Raw genomic sequence first — 20181 nt, 5'->3', positions numbered from 1 at the left:
TGGGTGGAAATGGCTGGGCTGTCTTTATTTGTACTATGCTGGAATGTCATTTTAACTTAATTGGATTTTTTTTAAATACAAGTTAGATACCATTACAACAGGAAAATGTGGTAGAAGAAAAAAATTGAGCTTTTCTAAGAAAAAAAAAAAGTCTGATTTGACACTTAAAGGTAAATTTGTTTTAGTTTCTGTTCGTCAGAACATTATAAAGCAGTCCTTCATTAAACGAGCCTTTATTCAAGGTCCAGGACCCCAATCACATGTAAAGAATACTGGAACTGCAACTCAGGCAAAACAGTTTGACTATGTCACTGCCATAATGCTATTACAAAAAATTACTCAGAAATGTAATAATGCCTAAGGGCAGAAGTCCACACTGAGGCAATGTTGACTTTGAGTTTATTAGTCGCTGATTATTAATTTCTCTTTGCCAGATTAATATTGTCTTAATATGATCTTTGTAATACAGCAGCAAAATTATGTATAGTGTCTTACAAAATAACAACAGCTCTTACACTGAGGACCTTGGAATCTACAAAATGCACTTTTGAAAACTTGTCAAAACCATTTAAAACTACTTGTATTGATAAATTCTGTAAAAATATTTTGGGTTCTGGAATCCTGTACTGTAAAATTTAAAAATAATTTTTTATCAAATGAGATTGCTTACTTAAGCTAAGAATAATAAACGGCTAAAAAAAATCAGGCTGGAGCAGGAATACAGGTTCAGACTACAGCACCGAAGTTTCCAACATAGAAAATGTCCATTACATGACAGCTGTTCTGAGACTCCTGTTCTACCTATAAGGTTACTACAGATGCTACAGGATTATTACATAATTAAACATACAGAAAGTAATATCTCATAGGATCAAGAATGAAAATTATTTGTGCATTCAATTTTAATTTCAATTATGGCGCACTAATGAAAATCTTGAGAACTTCTGATCTAGGTAGTTTTGAACTGTCCTGCAAAAGTTTATTTGTTTATTTGAACTACAGCACTACATTTTGCTTTTGCCAAAGAATATACAGGCCACCTTAAAAATTCTAAGCAAAGACTTTATCCAATAACATTTTATTAATGCCTTGGACTTAGAGGCTACTTAGAGCTTCTTTAACCTGTTGTTAATGTTACTGGCCATTGCACAAAGTCTACACAATCCCAGCGACTGAACCTACTGGTTAAAAGAGAAAATAAAGCATTTAAATTATCACTGGTATCCAAGCGTGATAAGAAAAAGCACAGTATTTGCAACTCAGTCCAGCCACAGCTACCAGACCTTCACCTACATCAAACTCTTCTGTAGCATAAAACCCACTATAAATTATACCAACCTTCTGTTTGTCCAGTATCTTCATAGCATAATACTGTTCTGTGGATTTATGTTTCACCATCATTACTCTCCCAAATGATCCTGTTCCAAGGGTTTTTTGCCGCTCAAAATCATCTAGGCCAGCAGTATTCTATATGCAGGATATAATCACATTATTTACAAACTAATACCAAAGACAATTTTAACTGTGTGAATTCAGTCATGAAAAAAAAGCTGAGTAATATTACATTTAACCAAGATAACTATAGCTAACTATACTGTTATAATTTGATACCTGTCAAATTTTAAAAAGAGATTTTTACATTGCATCCATTGAAACAGAAGCAGACGTAACTGAATTATATCTACATTTCTGTAATTTGTCCATACAGCTGTCCATACACGCTTAGTAAGGAATATCTGGCAGTAAACAGATCATGAATATAACATGCAGATAAATAACCCCTTCATGCTTCATGATCAAGAATATTAGAACATGCAAAAAACCCCAAGCTCTAGAGGCAGGTTTACATGAGATTTGTCTAAAGAGCACATCCTTGAGTACATTTTCTCAGACATTCATTGCCATAGCATCTCAAATATTGCTTTAGAACAAAAATGAACCTTCCCCAAAATTCCAAATTTTACAAGACTTCTAACAAGCTCCTTAACCTGCTCCCAATCCCTATGCAGTAGTCTTAATACTCTTAATTCCACTTACTGTCATGGTGGAAATTATTAACATGGCAAATTACAGATGTGCCAATGCTTCTCGTCATTAAAAAAAGCCAACTAAAACCATGCCAACAGATTCTGAGTCTTGTCATGCTGATTATGAACATCATTCTCATAAGAGAAAATGTTGTTCAGTGGGAGCATTTCATCAGCTCAGATCTGGAGAAGACCTGGAAACCTTTGTTGATAAACTTCAATGAAAAGTGACAAAGCCGGCATTTAAAAAAATGGAAAATACTTTACAAATTGCATTAAAATTATTTCTGTCTTCTGCACTACTCATTATAGACTGGTAACATACTGATAATATTATCCAAAAAATGCAATACAGAAAATTACTAAATGCTTAAATGAGTGATACCTGAGGGGGGCTTTCCCATTTTCTTAAAAAGTCTTCTTTGGCTTTGGCTAGGAACTCTTTCACTGAAAACACACAAAAAAAGTACATGTCAATTAATACAATTCATCATGGGTGCAGTTGTTATTGAGATGCTTTGTTAACAAAATACATAAACTTCATTTTCAACTTCTTTCTTCAATTCATAATATGCTATTTTTACCATGGATGAAAGCAAGCATCACTGTCTCTAGAATTTCTACCGTATCTCCAGGTGATAGCTAGGCTTTCTGGAGTAACTACATCATTCTACACAAATTACTTAAACTCTACCAGCTCTAATAGCTCACAATACTCTATAGGCAAGCAGGCTTTAAGGTGATGTTAGACATTCTTAGTTCAGCTGGGAAAAAACCAAACACCTGATATTTATAAATAGCCATTCCACAAAGATTGACTTATCTCTTTACAGAAATGGTACATTTTCTTTCAGCTACTTGAGTGTCATGTCAATCTCATTGCTTTTTCCCCTCATCACCTTTATTTAAAGGCTGTTTGCAAGCTCAAGGACCAAATGGACAGCATTACTGCAAGCAAAGACAAAGCACAGGGCTACAACAACACTGCACATTAGGCATGCCCACAGTCAGAGAATATACAGTTTTAATACTGATTCTCCATTGAAATTGAAGGAATGTGTAATGGCAAAATTCTGGATGACTGTTTAAAATGTGCACCAACATATTTTGTTCAGATCATCTCTCAGCTGTTCTTTTTTTTTTTGAATATCAATGCTCAGCCAGATCAATGCGGATTACTTCATGCACAGTCATTAATGGGAGGTGTTTCAGACATTGCTGTGGTTCTGAAAGAGTCACAGAATCAAGAAAACATCACACTGGTTGTGTGTTCTCTGAATCATTTCACATAATACAACATTAATAACAGCAGTTTTTCTGTACTGTGACGTTCTGCCACAAGCAATTGCTAAAAACAGCAATATGCCAAGATTATTCTGGTCAATATCTAGAAATCTGTGTTTTAACAACTGTATTTTACATTCTGACAGCCAAAAATCAGGTTTATAATAGGTTGTAAATAAATCACTTGATGAATCAGAACTTCCTTGTACTTTTCCGTGAATACTAATGTTGACAAAGAAAACTTAAAAAATCCTCTTCATATACTGGTACATTTCCAGCAGCAGTAAAAACAACAGCAGCCCTGGAGAAGGCTAGTTGTGAATTCTTTTTTTTCCTCCCTTCTTGGGTGTGCTATGGGACTTGATTATCACAAAACACTCAAAAGAGGCTTATGGCTCTCACTACCACTGGCTCTGATGGAGCACTAAAAAAAAAGGAAATTTTTTAAAAGCTGTCAAAAGTTCTGGCTGACCTCAACATTTTAAAAGTCTTTAAAGCATGATATCCACTCAGCAATTTTATTTTAAGAGAAACAAGCAATATCACAGAGGAGGAACATATTCCTTATTCTAAATGTATGGTTAAGAAGAGCAATAAAAACATAGTTTATGTCAAAGAAGCTGGTAAAATGGCATTGAAACTAACTGAGAGTTAAAAATATTTTGGTGGCTAATCAACAAAAAACATTAACATATTTATCCTATGTATAAAATATTTCCTTTGTTTTTAAATTATACAGGTTATTCATTTAATGACTTTAATTATCCTAATTTGGAGATAGGACAGGACTTCCTGTGGCATGAAATAATTTTCAACACAAAAACCGGAAACTAGCAATGTCCATGTTTGATAATCCTTCTTCCATTAGGAGAACAGAGATGACTTGATCAAGTGTGGAATACTGACATAGTTTTTCAAACATCAATGTGTCAAAGTAGCACAAATATTTTCTCTTAATGAGAAGAAAAAAACCCGGAAAATCATTAAAACTACCAAAAAGCTGAGCCTTCAAATTTTACTGGCTGTAGCTTAAAAGGGAACATTAATGCTACATAGCACAACCAAAACACAAAGTAATTGGTGTTGTTTTTTCATGTTATTACAGCACATATGTCTTAAATATCCCTCATGCCATCTCTGTTCATATAAATAAATATTTGAAGTTTCCATATATTTCACATTGAAGTATGACTATTCAGTATTTATAAAAATATACAATGACATTTACAGTCATTTTTGTCTCTGTTCTACTTATGGAATAAAGAATGCTGTTTATGAACTAAATGCGATCCAGCTGGAAATATTCAAATTGTGGATTCGTGAGAAAAATCTCTCATTTCTAGAATACCACTAAGCCACAAGCTCTTCTGCAACAAAACTCCTACTTTGTTTTGCTTTACTTTGGCCCTCTTTTCTTAGAAAGCAGCGCTGAACATACAGTTTCAAAATAAAGCTACCCAATGGTAATAACTCGTCTGAAAATCAGTCTTTTTAATACAGTTTCATGTTTTGTGCTGTTTTTTAAAAAACGTTTCTTCCTCATGAGAGAGTAGATTAAATTATACCTGGTTTTAACTTTCAGGTCACCTAGACTCCTACACCTCAACACAACTCCACAGGTGCTTTCAAACAGAACTCAGGAAATTTAAGTCCATGCACTTCAGTCATTTCTCAAAACACAACTTAGAATTTGAACTTTTGAAAATTACCTCTCAAGCACAAAACAGCATGCTCTTGCTACAGGAGAACACATTTAATTTCTACTTTCATGTGCAGAATCAAAATTTACGCCAATTGGGTAGCAGTGGCTGTTGGTATTACTGTGATGATGCAAACAACAGGTGTAATAGTTCATGACTTCAGAGGTTTTCCTCAAGTGCACATTTTTAGCCACCTTACATTGCGATGATGTGGCTCTTGTTCGCTTTTCTAGTCTAAACTGTACCTAGCATCTGTGACTTTGGGCACTTATGAAGGAATGAGCATACCAAACGTCTCTATAGGTTCCCCAAGGGTTTGCAGGAACATTCACCCACACAGATGAGATGATGAAGAGAGGAAAGAAAGAGAAGAAGAAAAAAAAAAGTTTTATGCATTTCCACAACAAACACATAGAAAACACAAATACATTCCACCCTTTCCCCTCCCCACTCAAGAACAGACCCTGTAATAAACCAGTCCTTTCCCACACAGACAGAATGACTCATGCTAAATCACACAATGTTTGAGCAAAGAAAGAAAAAAATCACCAAAGGCAGCTAAAATCAGTATGAAAAAAAGATGATGCATCAGAGAAATAAGCACAGCTTAGAAAACTTCAGGAGATCAAGTTGGCATCTTTAATAATTAATCTATTCCAAGACATACACATCCACGGGAACTGTTGCTAACAATAGTGTATCTATCTTCATCACAGCATGCTGGATCACAATAAAACCTGTAATCGGGTGATCTTCCCACTACTTAGCACTTTGTTCCAGAAGACAGCATGTGTGAATTGCATGGCATGTGGTAGATAGCACAGAAGTGGCAAGCAGTTTCCAAAAAAATAAAAAATCTCAATCAGATTTCAGTCCTATTACCCAATAAAAGCAACTTGAGAAGTCTAAACTGCACAGCTGAAGTTACTGTATGCAAAGTGGGATGTACACAGGGATCCGGTATGGACACCATATCAGTATGATTGAATTTTGTAAGACTGACAGAAAAAAGGAACTAAGGGTGTGGATAGGTTCCCATAAACACCAAAGAGCAAGGATCACTTCTCTACGGCTGAAGGAAGTGAAGAGGAGAGTGGGGCAAGGAGGGTATGGACAGACCAGCAACAGACACTACCCAGACTGGGTTTACTGGCACAGCAGAAGTTGGGACTGCGGGAGGCTGAAACCAAAGTAGGAGGAGCTGTTGCTCTAGAAAGGAAGGTACTAAAAAGAGACAGCAAAGCACAGGTAATAGCACCAGCACCATGAGGAGCACAGCAGAAACAACTGAACGTGGCAAGAAGGACACCAGTTGGAACCAGAGAGGATGCACCAGCTGTCCAGGGATTAGGCAAGCACAAACACAACACAAACCCAGCCCTTTGTGACCTGCATGAGCAAGCACCGGTAAGAGAGGAAGGTTCTATGCAATGCAAGCACCCAGAGCAGGAAATCTGGTGAGGTTCAGAAGGCGGGAAGAAATGGAATAATGGCCAAGGACCACAACTGAATGACTTGAAGCAGTCTTACAACTTCCACCTGCTTCGGTTCACCTTGGTCAGAAGCAGTGCTTACAACCACTACAACACAAGACCTCAGCTACTCTCTTGCATATCACAGGTGGCCTGTGGAGAGCTGCACTTGGAACCAAGGCAACATGAGAATAAGCAGGAAAGTCTGCTGGAACAGCGTTCTAAGGAAAGAGGAATCTGAGATCCAGAGGTTCCTAGGTAATGCCAGCACAGGAGGAATTAAAAAAACACCCAAGCAGCAAACCAGCAAAACCCAAACAAATGAAAACATTGTTACATGCAAAACCAAAGCACCCCTGAGCCCACCTCCAAGAAAGAAGAGATGGTTCTCTACTAGTACATTCACACAGTTCCCAATGTGTTTGCTTGTTTTATTGATCAACTTCTGTATGAGAAGTTAACATGCTTATAAAAAAATTGTTAACAAAGGGTATGAGTACTGTAATGAGTACTTTGACCTAAAACACAGTTTAAGGGCAAGTGAATGAAAAGAAAGTTCCTGAAAAAAATCAAGAGGGTGAGGACCTCAGATGCAGGATTGCAATGACAGCAGAGGGAAAGGGGTCACAGATGGAGCAGTCCTGAGAGTTACCATGAGTTACTCTGCCTTTCTCCCACCTCCCACATGCACAGTATTTGTAATTCTCAATCACATCTCCCACAAGAGCCAGCAAGCCAGGATTTTATTTTTTGTAAGGGGGAAAAAAAAGTATTTGGCTAGGATTCACGGCAAGAAAGCAAGAACTAAACTGATTAAGACTAAACACTGGGCACCACTACAAACCCCCATCTGCTGTGCTAAATGCCAATCTCTGTCTGGTATTTAAAATGCCCTTTATGAAAATACAATTCAAATTTTGTTCCAAAACTGTAATATAATCATTTGAAGTCTGGAGTTAAATGGGCTATTTAATTAAATCATTTTATGGAAAAATGAATATGTATGAAGAGATTCTGGTAAATGCATATGTATATTTCATTTTTATAAAAATGCATTTATAGCCTTAAACTTTATCAAGATGTATACAGATACCTCAGTGAATCCTGTGGTTACGGTACCATATTTCAGACGCAAGTGAAAGGCCTCTGATTCCAGTTCTAAGTCCCATCCTTACAACATTAACCTGTCATCTTAATTTTTTAAAATTTCTCTTTTGATTAGCAGAAATAGTATAACAAGGCTCAAAATAAGGTTTCTCCACCCTGGCAAGTGTTTTGAAATGAACACAGCTCAGTGTTATTATACTTTCAGAGGAAGCAGTGTGAGCACCAGTTAGCAATTTAAAAGTTGGAAAACACTTCAAAGCACAAACTGAAGTGGTATAATTGAAATAGGCTGTCAATAAAACCAAAGCACTTTGTTTCTCACAATATGAAAATGGTGAGTGAAAAAAGTCCAGGTGATATCAGCCTGGCTGAGGGTGAATCCACCTTGTCTGAACACAGCAGTGAGAACAGCGACCGGCTCTCTTGTGAAGAGCTGACCAGCAAGGAATCTGTCTTGTTTCTGCTAAGGCTACATAAATTAACTACATCAATTGAGTATCTCCTTCATCAAGGTTTTAACTTTGACAGCGAGGTTTTGACTTCATGCTTCTCTTTAAACACTAATTATGATAAAAACAGGTTATGGAGAGCAAACTAACTTACCAGCTGAAATAAGTAAGAACCTTCCTTCAGTTAAAAAAACCACACCAAACCAAATCCAGCCCCAACACTCCCCAGAAATAAAGAGCCAAAGACATGGAGCAGTTCTGAAAGAGCCCATTTGCTGAAATAAAAAACCCAGAAGTTCTTAGTAGATACATGATCATGTAAGAATTATTAACTAAATATGAGCTTGCTATTAAAATAGAAGCGCTAATTATCTAACTGTACACTGTAAACCTTTCTATGGAATACTGTAAATAAAAGGAAAGAAGTGGAGAAGACAGAGGCATGGGAAAAAAAGGAGAGAAACATGATAAACAGCAATTTAAGATCAATTACAGCTGTTGTGCTTGAAATCTAGAAAAAGGCACTAAAATCTGATCTTCATAAGAGTTAATTTACAACATGCAGCAATTGTAAAATACAAATTGCTCTTCTCCATTACAACTCAATTTTGGAACACAGGCAAAATCTTATTTTAATCCTGCCCATGATTTTCATGTCTTGAGCTAAATCATATTTTGTGAATTTGATAGAAGCAAAGTCAAAACAGTTAAGAGCTCTGTAAAGAACCCAGTTCACCTTTTTACTTGGCTGGCTACACAGCAACAGCCTGCACAAGACATGAGAGATTAAGACACCAGAACAGGAGCCAGGTTTTCAGCTATCAGAGATTAACACTGATCTTCATTGAATTCTGAGCAGCAGATACTCTACTTCTTATAACTGCCACAGTCAGGCTGACTTCCTCCTGTTTTTATTACAGATAATATAATAAATTTAATTTCCAAATCCAATGCTCTGTCTTTTTCCCTTGATCTTTTCTTAAATACCAAAGTACTGCTGCTGAAGGTGGTAAACCCTGCTAATGCCAAAAGATATAATATAACAGGGGCCACTCTGGGAAGACAGAACTAAACTCAAATAACAGAATCACCTAGGACATGACTCCCTGGAATTTTGTTTAACAGCCATCCCCTGCAATGTATAATATAAATCAGTAAAGTTAAACATATAATGCAAAGCAGTAAAGTTTTTCAGGCACAAATGCAATCAAATCCTGTACTAGCACTGCTGAGCAGAGTTGTACATGTATACATGTCCCAGTTGAATATTTTCCACAAAAAAATACGCAGATGAGATAAAACTCTGCTTTCTAAATCTAAAAGAGAACCTAATGTACATCAAAATTTACAAACACATACTTTAATTAAAGTGACTTCTCTCAACAGAAGGTAAATGCCAAAAGCCCCATACAGCCAAACAAAACTTATGATCTAACCTAGGATCTATTATTCAAATCCTAAAGTAATAATAATAAGCAGGACTTCCTCAATGCTGACAATCAGGATATCTTCATCTGAGCATCCATGTATAGGATGTGACAAAGCCCCCTGCAGATTCCTGGTGGCCAAGAGCTGTTCCACCCCACCTTTAGGTATTTTGGTCCTTCAGGCTGGTACCCCTCTTTATTACCTAAGTTTTCCTTTCAAATTAAAGTGTTATTAGCAACCTTTTACTAATTGATTAGAATTGGAGCTTTTGTTTCAATTCTCTAAATGAATCAGTTAGAACAAATACTCAGTTAGTTCTGGAATATGTTAAAGCTAGGCTTTGGCTTAAAGAGAGGAATCTCACTCATATCTTTTCCCTGCCATTGAAGCATTAATTGAAGGAGACGACACATTGTAAATCTGCTTCCTCTCCTGCAAGAATCCATGTGATTTTTGACTTAAAAGTCCAAGAAATACCAGTTTGGTTTGTGAGGCTACAGTTCAGTGTGGGCTGAAAAACGCCCCCACCCGTCCTGTCCTCCCAGTCACTCCTGCATTTCTGTAATGACCTTCCTTGAAAGAGCAAAAGCATTCCTGTGTTTGACTGCCAAGCCAGGTCAGAGAACCAGCCCAGACTAGAAAGTAATGAGCAGAAGGCAGGAAATGACCAGAGAAGCAGCTCCCTCTTCTCTTCTTCTCATGAATGCTTCTCCCAAGGTGAGGGAAGGGAGAAGTGGGGTGGAAATGGGTGAATCTGGGGGAGAGAACTGCTCCTTTTCTGAAAGGGTACCAGCTTGTGCTAGCATGACAAGACCATGAACACACCACACTGGCTACTGAAAAGGCTTCTGAGAAATAATTCTACGTTATTGGTTTTCAATTATTGTATTGAATAATTCCATTATCTTAAAATTCAAAATTAATTAATTGTTTAATACAATTACTTTCAAATGTGGTACGTAACTCCCTGCTTCAAAAATTTGTTCATACAGAAAAAATCTATGTGAAGAATCTTAACACGTCATATACTCAATTGTCATACACTGAGGTACTTTGCAAGCAATCAGGAATTAAGCTGCAGCTGTGCAGGACCATCCTCTACAGTTGTGGCTGAACTTGATCAAGTGAATAATCTAAAATGCTACACAGGACCTGTACTGTAAAAAAACCACATTCCTGTGTGAAACATAACAAATATTAATAGCACAACAAAGAAAACTGAAAACTGTGTGAGAATTGTGAAAATTCAAACATCTTTTGTTCCTGCAGTGCATATATTTCCATGGTTACCAAGTGGGGAGAAAAAAAAAAAAAAGAATACAGTTTAAGAATGAGTTCCAAGAACAACATTTTCTAGGGCACTACTATAAAGTATCTTGTAAATGTATCACATTTTTGAGCAAAGGTTTTTAGCAAATTCTAGCAGTTAATACAAATACACAAATTAATCAGATTTTCCTCTTACAGTCAAAACCACTTACCAGAAGAATGTTTTCAGCACCTGCTGCAGATTCCCTCTAATTAAGCTCTTTGCCCCTCTGCACCATTAAGATTCTGGCCAACTGGTCAGCACCCACTTCCCTCTCCATATCACTGCTCCACACTTCCTCTTTGTACGAGTTCAGTGACTACAAAGGAGAACATACTTTATCCTCCTTCATGCAGCTATCCCTGAGCCAAGGCTTTATGGCTAGACTATTAGCAACAGTAAGCATAAATCTACAGGTAGTTGATCTTACCTGCATATTGACTAATGAATTCCCTGCAAGCAGGGAATAATACCACACACATGCACAAATACCCCTTCCTTTAAAAGTAACCTTTAGAAGTTTTACTAAACCAACTTCTTCCTCATGTTCCAAACTAAACAACTGCAGGGGCTGTTCACTGTATGGATGCATTTAACAAGTTACTTGAGAAAAGTGTCTATTTTGCTGTTTTTTTCTTTTTTTTTTTCAAGTATTTAATACAAGGCATAAAAATAACAATACATGCACCAATCCTGGTGCACTTATGTCTAAGTCCACTTCCCATAAGCTACCTTGTCCTACTACATTATTAACTCCACAAAAATTCTCATACAGATACTTTGGGATCAGCAAGACATCTTCAGAGCTGTCAGGGTAAATCAGCAAAACAGTTCTTCATCTCCTCACAAGGTCTGAGCTTCTGACACATCGCTGCACTGACATATCTTCCGCAGAACATGCTTTCAATATTTACAGGAAAGGGTTGCCTGCAGTAACCAGCCAAGCAGGAGAAGTTCATTTATACCCTTAAATAGCAGAGACTGGCTTCCTGAATAAGGAAGTCTTATGTAAATAAACACATTTCACAATTCAACACATCGGGTGAATAACAAGTTTTTGTTTGTCTCAGGATTAAGGCAAGCAAAAGTTGCTAAGAATGTTTATTCTCCATTCCGATAAATAATGAGATTTTAGAGAGAAACTGGGTAACTTCAGCACTTAGCATAAAGGCATGCATAAAAGTTGCACAGAACTGAGCTGCAAAACCTGGAAGAATAAAGCTAAAGAAATTAAACCATATTAATTCTTAATGGGCTGGGGTATCTGTCAGCAGCTAAAAATGAATAAAGAAGAACACCAAAAACATCGCGCAAGTTACAGAATTGCCTGTAAGAACCTCCATAATTAAAGCTGGGAAACTCCTGTGAACTTTGGCTTACAACAGCAGGACTAACAGAGTAGTAACCAGCAACAAATATATAAACAATTTGAGATGTTAACTAAAAATGAGGGCGAAACCCAAATCTTTCTTGTAAATATATACATATGTAATGCAATGGAGATTAGAGTAAGTCAGAGTTCAAGATTACAACATACCAAACACCCTTTCCTTTGGAGAAACCTTGATTCAGTTCATCTCATTTTTTGCTTCTGCCCTAAATCAAGCACTGTGAGGAAATGTTCACTTTGTGGATGCATTTTAAGAATTATGTCAATGCAGCAGCTTTTGTGTTGTCTTTTTCAAATATTTTGTACAAGAACGAAAGCAAAACAATGAACCCAAGTTAACACCCAAGAAATTGCCCTAGTTTGCTGTCAGAGGCTAATGGGTAACAGTGGGGAATTTTTGAAAAGAAGCAAACATTAGCCCCATGAGAAACACATAGGAAGATGTATGGTTCTTGCACCCAGAAATTCCATGGCATCTTTCCATTTTTTACAATCTTTGGAGCAGCAGGAATAAACAGTTGCTACTTGCTGTCCCTTGCTGTTAGAAATGTTCCCGGTGCACATAACCAATGCATTTATACTACCTCCCTTCGCCCTTGATTCCTTACACATGCCTATGCTCTAGTGTGCATAAAACTGGACAATATTTCAGCGGAGTCCACCAGCGCGGCTCACGCCCTTTCCATGTACTGCTCCATCTGTCTCCATACACATCTGCTGTCCTTTGAGTGCAAATGTCTGTATCAGCAATTACCTCTATTTGCAGCATTGGAAAGTAATAGCCCAATCATGTAATTAGTGATACTTCAGAATATTAAGCCTATTCTTACTGAAACAGAAGATTCAGCGGACTCTACACCTTTCACCCCTGGGAGCCAGGGCTGTTAGTTACTTGACCTTACAGTTTTATCTGGTTAAGCTGTTCAAAACAAAAGTCCAAGTCCAAAGAAATAGAAAAACAGCTTCTCCTTTGAGTCTTTCTAGGGGAAAAAAAAAAAAAAAAAAAAAAAAAAATCATATAACCAGACCTTTTTTGTGGGGGAGAGAAAAAAAAAAAAGAAGAAACAGAAGGGAAAAAAAATTAGCCACTTGTACTTGCAATTGAAGAAAATATACCATTTTTTCATCAAGGTTTCACTTGCATCTTGGCCACCTTTCACAAGGAAAGCATCTGATTTTATCTGCTGACAGGGTGTAATGTAACACTGCTGCAGTGAAGCCAGCCACAAAAATGCATTGAAAAGCATAAGTGGTTTAAATAGGGAAATGTTTACAGCAAAGACTTAATCTTGATGGAGCAGGAGACAGTCACCTTTCCCTTGTCAAAATTAGACTAATAAATAGGTTATTTTGATTGGGAATCAACACCTGTTAAAAGTTGTAGCTATATATTTCTATTTTTTATGGAACTGGGATCCTGCATGTCAAAATGAATAAAAATCTACACATACAAATTGCAGAACGAACCCCCAGGGGAAAGAAAAAATCCCCAACCCTAAAAAGAGCCATTACCCCACAAAACCCCATACCACTGAACAAAAACCCAGCATATTCGTTGAGGTTACAAACAACCTCTTTCTCACCTAGCTTGTGTGAAATTTATTCCTTTATGACTCAATCATAAGAGCATATCAAAACAAAAATCACTCAAAACTCAGAATTCTCAGAGTTGATTTCCACAAATCTCAATTCCTGTGGAAGCTAGGACCTAACTATGAGAGAAACAGAGGAAGATGTGATGGAAAGCCCGGCCTGGGAACAACTGGTGAGAAGTGGAGACTTTGTGACCCCAGGGGAGACCTCTCCACGAGCAGACGAGGCCAGGCGCCGCGTGACACGGAGGAAGCACAGGGAGGCCGTCGCTTCCCTCCGTTCCCTGGAGGCTGAGCAGGGGCCGGCGCTGGCAGCGATGCTGGGACGCCATCGTGTCCCTGCGGGGCAAGCGCAGGCTGGCCGTGGGCCTGCGCCCTCACACCGAGTCCCCACCGGGGAGGTCCACGCCGTGCTCCCAGCATCCCTGCAGGGATGTGGGGAGCACACACCAGGGGCAGGGACACCCCTTGCAGGAACAGCCTGCATTTAGGTTTACTTAAACAGCCATGAATGATGCTGTAGCACAAACCTCCGTCATGTAGGTACCAAGTACGGAAACATTGCCTTAATAACCGTATCGGTTTTGACATTTGTACTTTGTACACCGAGGAAATGACAGCCACGCTTTCCATTCTGGGGAAGATGACCTCAACATATTTGTATGAGATAAGAATAGACAAGCTGATATTAGATAAGGCAGTGGGATAACTCCTCCCAGTCTTTATCTCATGCCATGTATACAAGTGAAATCTTTGTAAAAATGGTCCTTTAAATTTGTAGTATTAAGCAAAACCCCAAAGACACACATGCACACAAACCCCACATACATGATTAACTGCTCTTTCTTTTCAAAAAATATCTGTCTCGAGTAATTTGCCAAAGCTCCAGACTATCTGTTTGAAACAAAAAGGCATCATTCCAAAAACCAGCATATTTGGGCTTTTTGCAAATAATTTTCAAAGGATATCTTTTTCTAAGAAAACAAATTTACAGAGTCTATATATTGAAAAAGACAACTTTCAATAATATTACATGTAAGAATATAGCACTTCATAACTCCATTATATTCAAAGTACCTTATGATAAGTAATCACAGTGGTTTTGGAAAGTAAATACCTGCCTGATAAGTTAACTAGATCTATTACAGTATCTCATTTCAAATGAGACTCCCCTCCCTTACTTACATGAATGACCTCAACTATTCTGCCATCCCACCATTTAGAAGACTGAAAATCATAGCAAAATAAGCTGGTTCAGATGAAAAACAACAAAAGCCTGTTTAGAATTTTTAGGTGATGATTACAATAATTTTAGAAGGCCCCTCTGATTTGTATCAATTCACAGAAAATAATTTGAGTGACACAGAAAATTAAGTGAGCAGACATGTATACGCTCAATTACAAAATTGTCCAAATCAGGTATTTTTAAAAGAAAGCTTTAAAATAAAATTTAAAACACTAAATACCAGTCATGCAAAGCAAACTGTTTAATAAAAACCTGCAGGTCTTTAAGACTAATAATTTTACATAGAAACCCTCAGTGAGTCGATTACAAAAACAAAGAAATCAGCAGTCGATGCAGCTCTGCAGACAAGAAAGGGAAACGTGGTAGATTTTCCCTGATTGTGAAGACCGAACAAAAAATGTGTCAAAAGGGAGTAGAAAAGACTTACCATTCATGCTGAAGTGCTAGTTTTCAGAAACATATTGCTCCAAATATTAATCCAACAGTTGATGAAATATGATAATCTCTACAAAATCAGTGCTTCAACCTCTAAATACACACTAACCAGAAAGAGAGCACACAGAATCCGGAGAGCTGCTCTTCCTTATGAGCTCCTTGTGATGCAAAAAACTACGAAGCACAAGATACCAGTAGAATATCAAAATCAATATTCAGGACACGGGTATTTGGTTTTGCTCATTAACTACTACTGTTCTGACCACTGCTACCTATTCATGTCTAAAGCAACTCAAAATGGCAGGGGAAAAAAGCATGCAAACACCAGGAGGGTTTAAGATGTTCTCAATTATATCAAGCACTGGTTGTTTCCATGGCAACCTTAGACCAGAATTATCTGTTGACTTGTACCCAACTAGTAGTTATTCTAAAGCTTTAAGCAATTCATACAGTATGCTCTGCACAATATTTCATATTTCACATGCATTTTTCTCTCTCTACACACACATATACAAGTAACTATTCAGCTAAATCTCTATAAATCATTCTACTGTATTTGGAAATATACTGGTATTATTTTGAATCAGAGATCAAATGATATTCTTTTGACTGTTCATCACCCATCCACTTTCAATTTAGGGACTATGGAGATGGCAGATGCGCTAGTGGTGACTCTCCTGACCATTTCAATTGTCCAAGCTGTTGATATTCTTATGCGGATTCAGAAAACACTTTTACCGGTTCAAGAATGTAAGACACACTGATCTTACTGTCTCTACATTCAAAACCAAGCAGCCTCATTCTCCTTCCTTTTCGCATTTCAATTTTTCAAAGAGCAACAAGCAACTAAGAAAACCAAGCAAAAATCAAAATGTAGGTTCCATATAGTTGCAAGCGGTCACAGTCAAGACTTCTAAACAAAGAATGAAATGCATCGTTCTGATGGCTCCCATCATGTTCCTTTCACCCTTGGGCAGTGCAGCACAACTGACCTGGTTACCAGTCCAGGCTGCACCATCACATGTGTGCTCAGTCAGCTTTTGAAAACAGCTTTCGAGGCCTGTGGTGCCCTTAGTCACCTCTGCTCTACTGGACTCTGAGGATATTACAAAACACATTAATTTCATGCATCAACCAAGTATCCAAGGCAAGCTGAAGAAACTGTATGCTTTATACACCAAAAGAACAAAGCAAAGATGTCAAGTTTCAAACTCAACCACTGAAAAACCTCTAAGGCCGTAGACTACACGACAATTTACTCAAACCACAACATTGACAACAGTGACTGACAACCCAAAGTCCACCCCAACAAGCAGCAGCTCCTTCCCCTTCAGCAAACCCAGAGCTTCAGCAGAAACCCCTTGTAAAAGTAAAGAAACAGACCTGCTATTGTATTACATATTACAGCAGAAGTCATAAATACATCCATTTGCTTTTCAAATGGATTCTACCTGAAGCCTAAAACAGCAAAAATTCTGAGAAGTCACTTTCCAATTTTCTTTCAGGAATTAGTGTTTTTGCCTTGAACTTCAAGAGTAATTCATGCTGTCTGCTAAGTAGCTTCACCTAAAACTCACACTAAGGTTTCTAAGTTGTAGTGATATTGGCAGAATAGGTGAGAATATTCAAATATCCTTCCAATACAAACACCAGCATGTTTCTAAAGCACTGCTTATTCATTAAACTTTCTGTGAAATTAATCTACGAGCTGAATTCATCAACTCTAGGCAATTCTATGACATTGCGCTCTTAGACATAAACCCAACCCCCCCCTCCAAACAAAATAACCCCCAAACAAACAAACCAACCAAAATGAAATTAACAAAACAACCCCCAAACACCTTGTTTCTCTTTCATGTTTTACACACTATTTTCACAGGTGATGCATTTTTCTGAAGATCTAACTAGGAGTCAGGAGTAGACAGAAACACTTCCTCCACTGTACTCCTTTTCTTCTCTATCACTCTGGCTACAGCGGTAGCAAAATGAGAACCTTCAAATGTGGACTCAATTCATGGGTACACACAGTAATTTATATTAATTTTTTTAAAAAATAATCTAGAGACTGAAAGTAGAGTTTCAGGATAAAGATTGAGAACTTCATCCTAAAACCAAAGCTACATAATCACCCACCATTTGTATACCAGTTCTGTAACTTCAGCTGAGAAAACTGCATGCAACTGCTCTGCTTAATTATGACTTAAAATAGCATTCACAGAACAGCCATTTTCACCATGTTTATCAAGAGACACGACAGTCCATTTCCTCATCAAACATGTCACACTAGGAAGCTTGCCTTACAAAGAGGGGGGAAAAATAGAGACTTGTATACAAACAGGTCACAATTTGTGAGTGTCAGTAGGTCATTACCATTTTTTTCTTCATGTTATATAAACAAAAAATGCTTAGGTGCTTTTTTCAAATAGCTGTTTACATAAAGAGCTTCTACATAAACACAAGTATGTGCCTATTTTTACAAAGCTGAAAATATTTTGGAGAAGTGAAAGCTCAGAATTTGTGCACTTTCATCGTTTATCTTCCCAACAAACCGAGTCAATTCTTTCCTGTCTCATTTGGGAGACCTAGATTTAATCTATTTTAGATCACTGCATTAACACCTTTTTGTTTCCATGTTTACTGCTTATCCTCTGAGAATAGATTCACACCCTACTCATATAATATTTTAAATTTCAAGTAAGAAGTATGAATACTGATTTTCTTCATGGTAACACTGTGATGCTAAGCATTTCCAACATGGCCTATCTTCAACTGAAATAATTGTGCTATCTCAAATCCATCAATGAATCTGAAATTTGGAACAGAATTATCATAAATTACCATATTGTAACATTTTAAAATGAGTATTTAACCAGAGACAGAATTGCTATGCAAAATACTACACAGCTTTAAAATTAAAAAGAAAATCAAATGTCAATTTATGTAGATTGTGATTTTTTTGAAATATCTTTTATTACTCAAAACCCAACCATAAAAACTTTTAATCCATACAAATAATACTGTAAACTGTTCACTAATTAACAAATTAAAGCTAATTAGCATTCCCACACTAAGTTAATATGTAACAGTTAAAACCAAACACAATTTTAAATTGTTTACCACTATTATAGATAATTTTTGATGTGTTTATCCCTTAAAATAAAACTATGAATGATGAAAATCCCTTTAATTAGAATTTTAATCTGGGCAGCAACGTCTGCCTATTTCAAAGTTTAAACATTTTAGTCTTTAGTTAAGCTCTTCTATTTCTGCTGAACTCACTGATTTAATTTGAAAATGAAATAAGTAATTTAGAAGTAAGAACCAGGCTGGGGGCTTGACAAAACAAGTCAACTGTTCTTTGAAAGTGAAGAAGGAATGCAGGATAAATTCTCCTGCCAGCCACCGGTCCATGAACCAGCCCCATCTCCCCCTGCCTGATGCAATACGCTCTTCTTCCCGTTAATACCTTTAGGTAATGAATCATAAAATCGCCCCAGGACGTATCGCACGTCAGTGTTCACACTTCATTCACGAGGCAAACCGAAGAGCAAATACCTATAAAAGAAACAAACCCCACCCCACACTTACTTGATTCGTCCCACTGGACAGTGAACTCAGAGCACTGTTGGCTCTCATTTTCCAGAGCCGCTCTCTGCTCATGCGCACCATTCTTGGAGTGCCTATGGAAGAGGCGATTAGCGAACCCTTCCAGTTTCTGCAGCGCTGTGGCTGTCCCCGTGCCCTGGTTACAAGGGACCTCCTTGTGTCCTGCCATCTACTCACACCAGCGACTCACAAAAGCAAAAGAGAAAACATCTAAAGGGAGCTGGACAACCCAGCGCCACTAAGAGCTGTGCATGTGTCGAGCTTCCTGCCTGCAGTGTTTGCTAACCACGACTGTCTTCTACTTCCTGTTAAGGAAAGCTCTATGATGTACTGGTTTATACAGTGAAAAGTCTCTTTTCATGTAAATTGAATCGTGTTTTTTTTTTAAAAAAAAAACAAGTAATGATTTCTCTAGCATGTGTTCTCATAGTTTTTTAATGCATTACACTTCATATTTAAGTAAAAATTTTATGTTAGAGTACTACAAACAACCTGTTTAAAAGTAAAGATCAGAAAGTAGATAGGTATTTTTTTTAATTTACCACAACCACATGTGAAAAAAACCAAAAGTAACTGTTCTGCAGTTCCTCCCCTGTTATTAAGATGGAGTACTACATCATCACAGCAAACATAACCAGTTGGAATCTAATCATTACCAATCTCACGCTTTCAACTAATCAACTTCCTAAGCAAGGAAGTTACTTGCAAACATTACTGAATAAACTTATTTTATTACTGGAGGAAAAAAACCAGTCCACATTATTTTCCTCCACTGTGGATAAAATCAGTGAAGAAGTTGAATTCTATTTAAACACAACCATTGTACCTTTTCAAACTGGGTTCTACTTACTCCACAAATGGACCAAACATATTTAACTTTTTGCTGATAAGATTTTATTCTTTCACAAGAAATCTTAGCATTTTCAACTGTGGAGTAAGTCTAGAAAGTGTAACTTTTAATGGCACAAAATATAAGGAAAATAAACGGAAAGCTGTATTTAACATTACAATTATTTGCAAATTATGTAATTTTGCGTGCTTACAATAGGTAACACTAAATATTCGTTTTTGTGGAAATGGAAACACACATTTCTGCACATCTACAATGCGGCATCTTAAAACTTTAGGCTATTCTT

General features: G+C 37.2%; 1 protein-coding gene across 3 annotated transcripts in view; it reads right to left on the bottom strand.

The window, feature by feature from the left end:
• The window catches only part of PRKACB (protein kinase cAMP-activated catalytic subunit beta), a 67689-nt gene that overhangs the window by 16667 nt on the left and 30841 nt on the right, over nt 1–20181 (bottom strand). Inside the window, exons 1-3 of one of the 3 annotated variants that reach the window (XM_040072477.2) lie at nt 19028–19321; nt 2413–2474; nt 1339–1467 (exon numbers count right to left, since the gene is read on the bottom strand). In XM_040072477.2, the coding sequence (XP_039928411.1) occupies nt 1339–1467; nt 2413–2474; nt 19028–19214 (378 nt within the window). In that variant the 5' untranslated portion in view covers nt 19215–19321. Of the gene's footprint in view, nt 1–1338; nt 1468–2412; nt 2475–15431; nt 15803–19027; nt 19322–20181 lie in introns of those variants that run through there. The other 2 variants (XM_040072482.1, XM_040072479.2) reach the window with 2 other exon arrangements.

This window comes from Hirundo rustica, chromosome 9 (assembly GCF_015227805.2).
Source record: "Hirundo rustica isolate bHirRus1 chromosome 9, bHirRus1.pri.v3, whole genome shotgun sequence".
Lineage (NCBI taxonomy): Eukaryota > Metazoa > Chordata > Aves > Passeriformes > Hirundinidae > Hirundo > Hirundo rustica.
The sequence above is the reverse complement of the archived record's forward strand: the minus strand, read 5'-3'. Positions and strand labels throughout refer to the sequence as shown.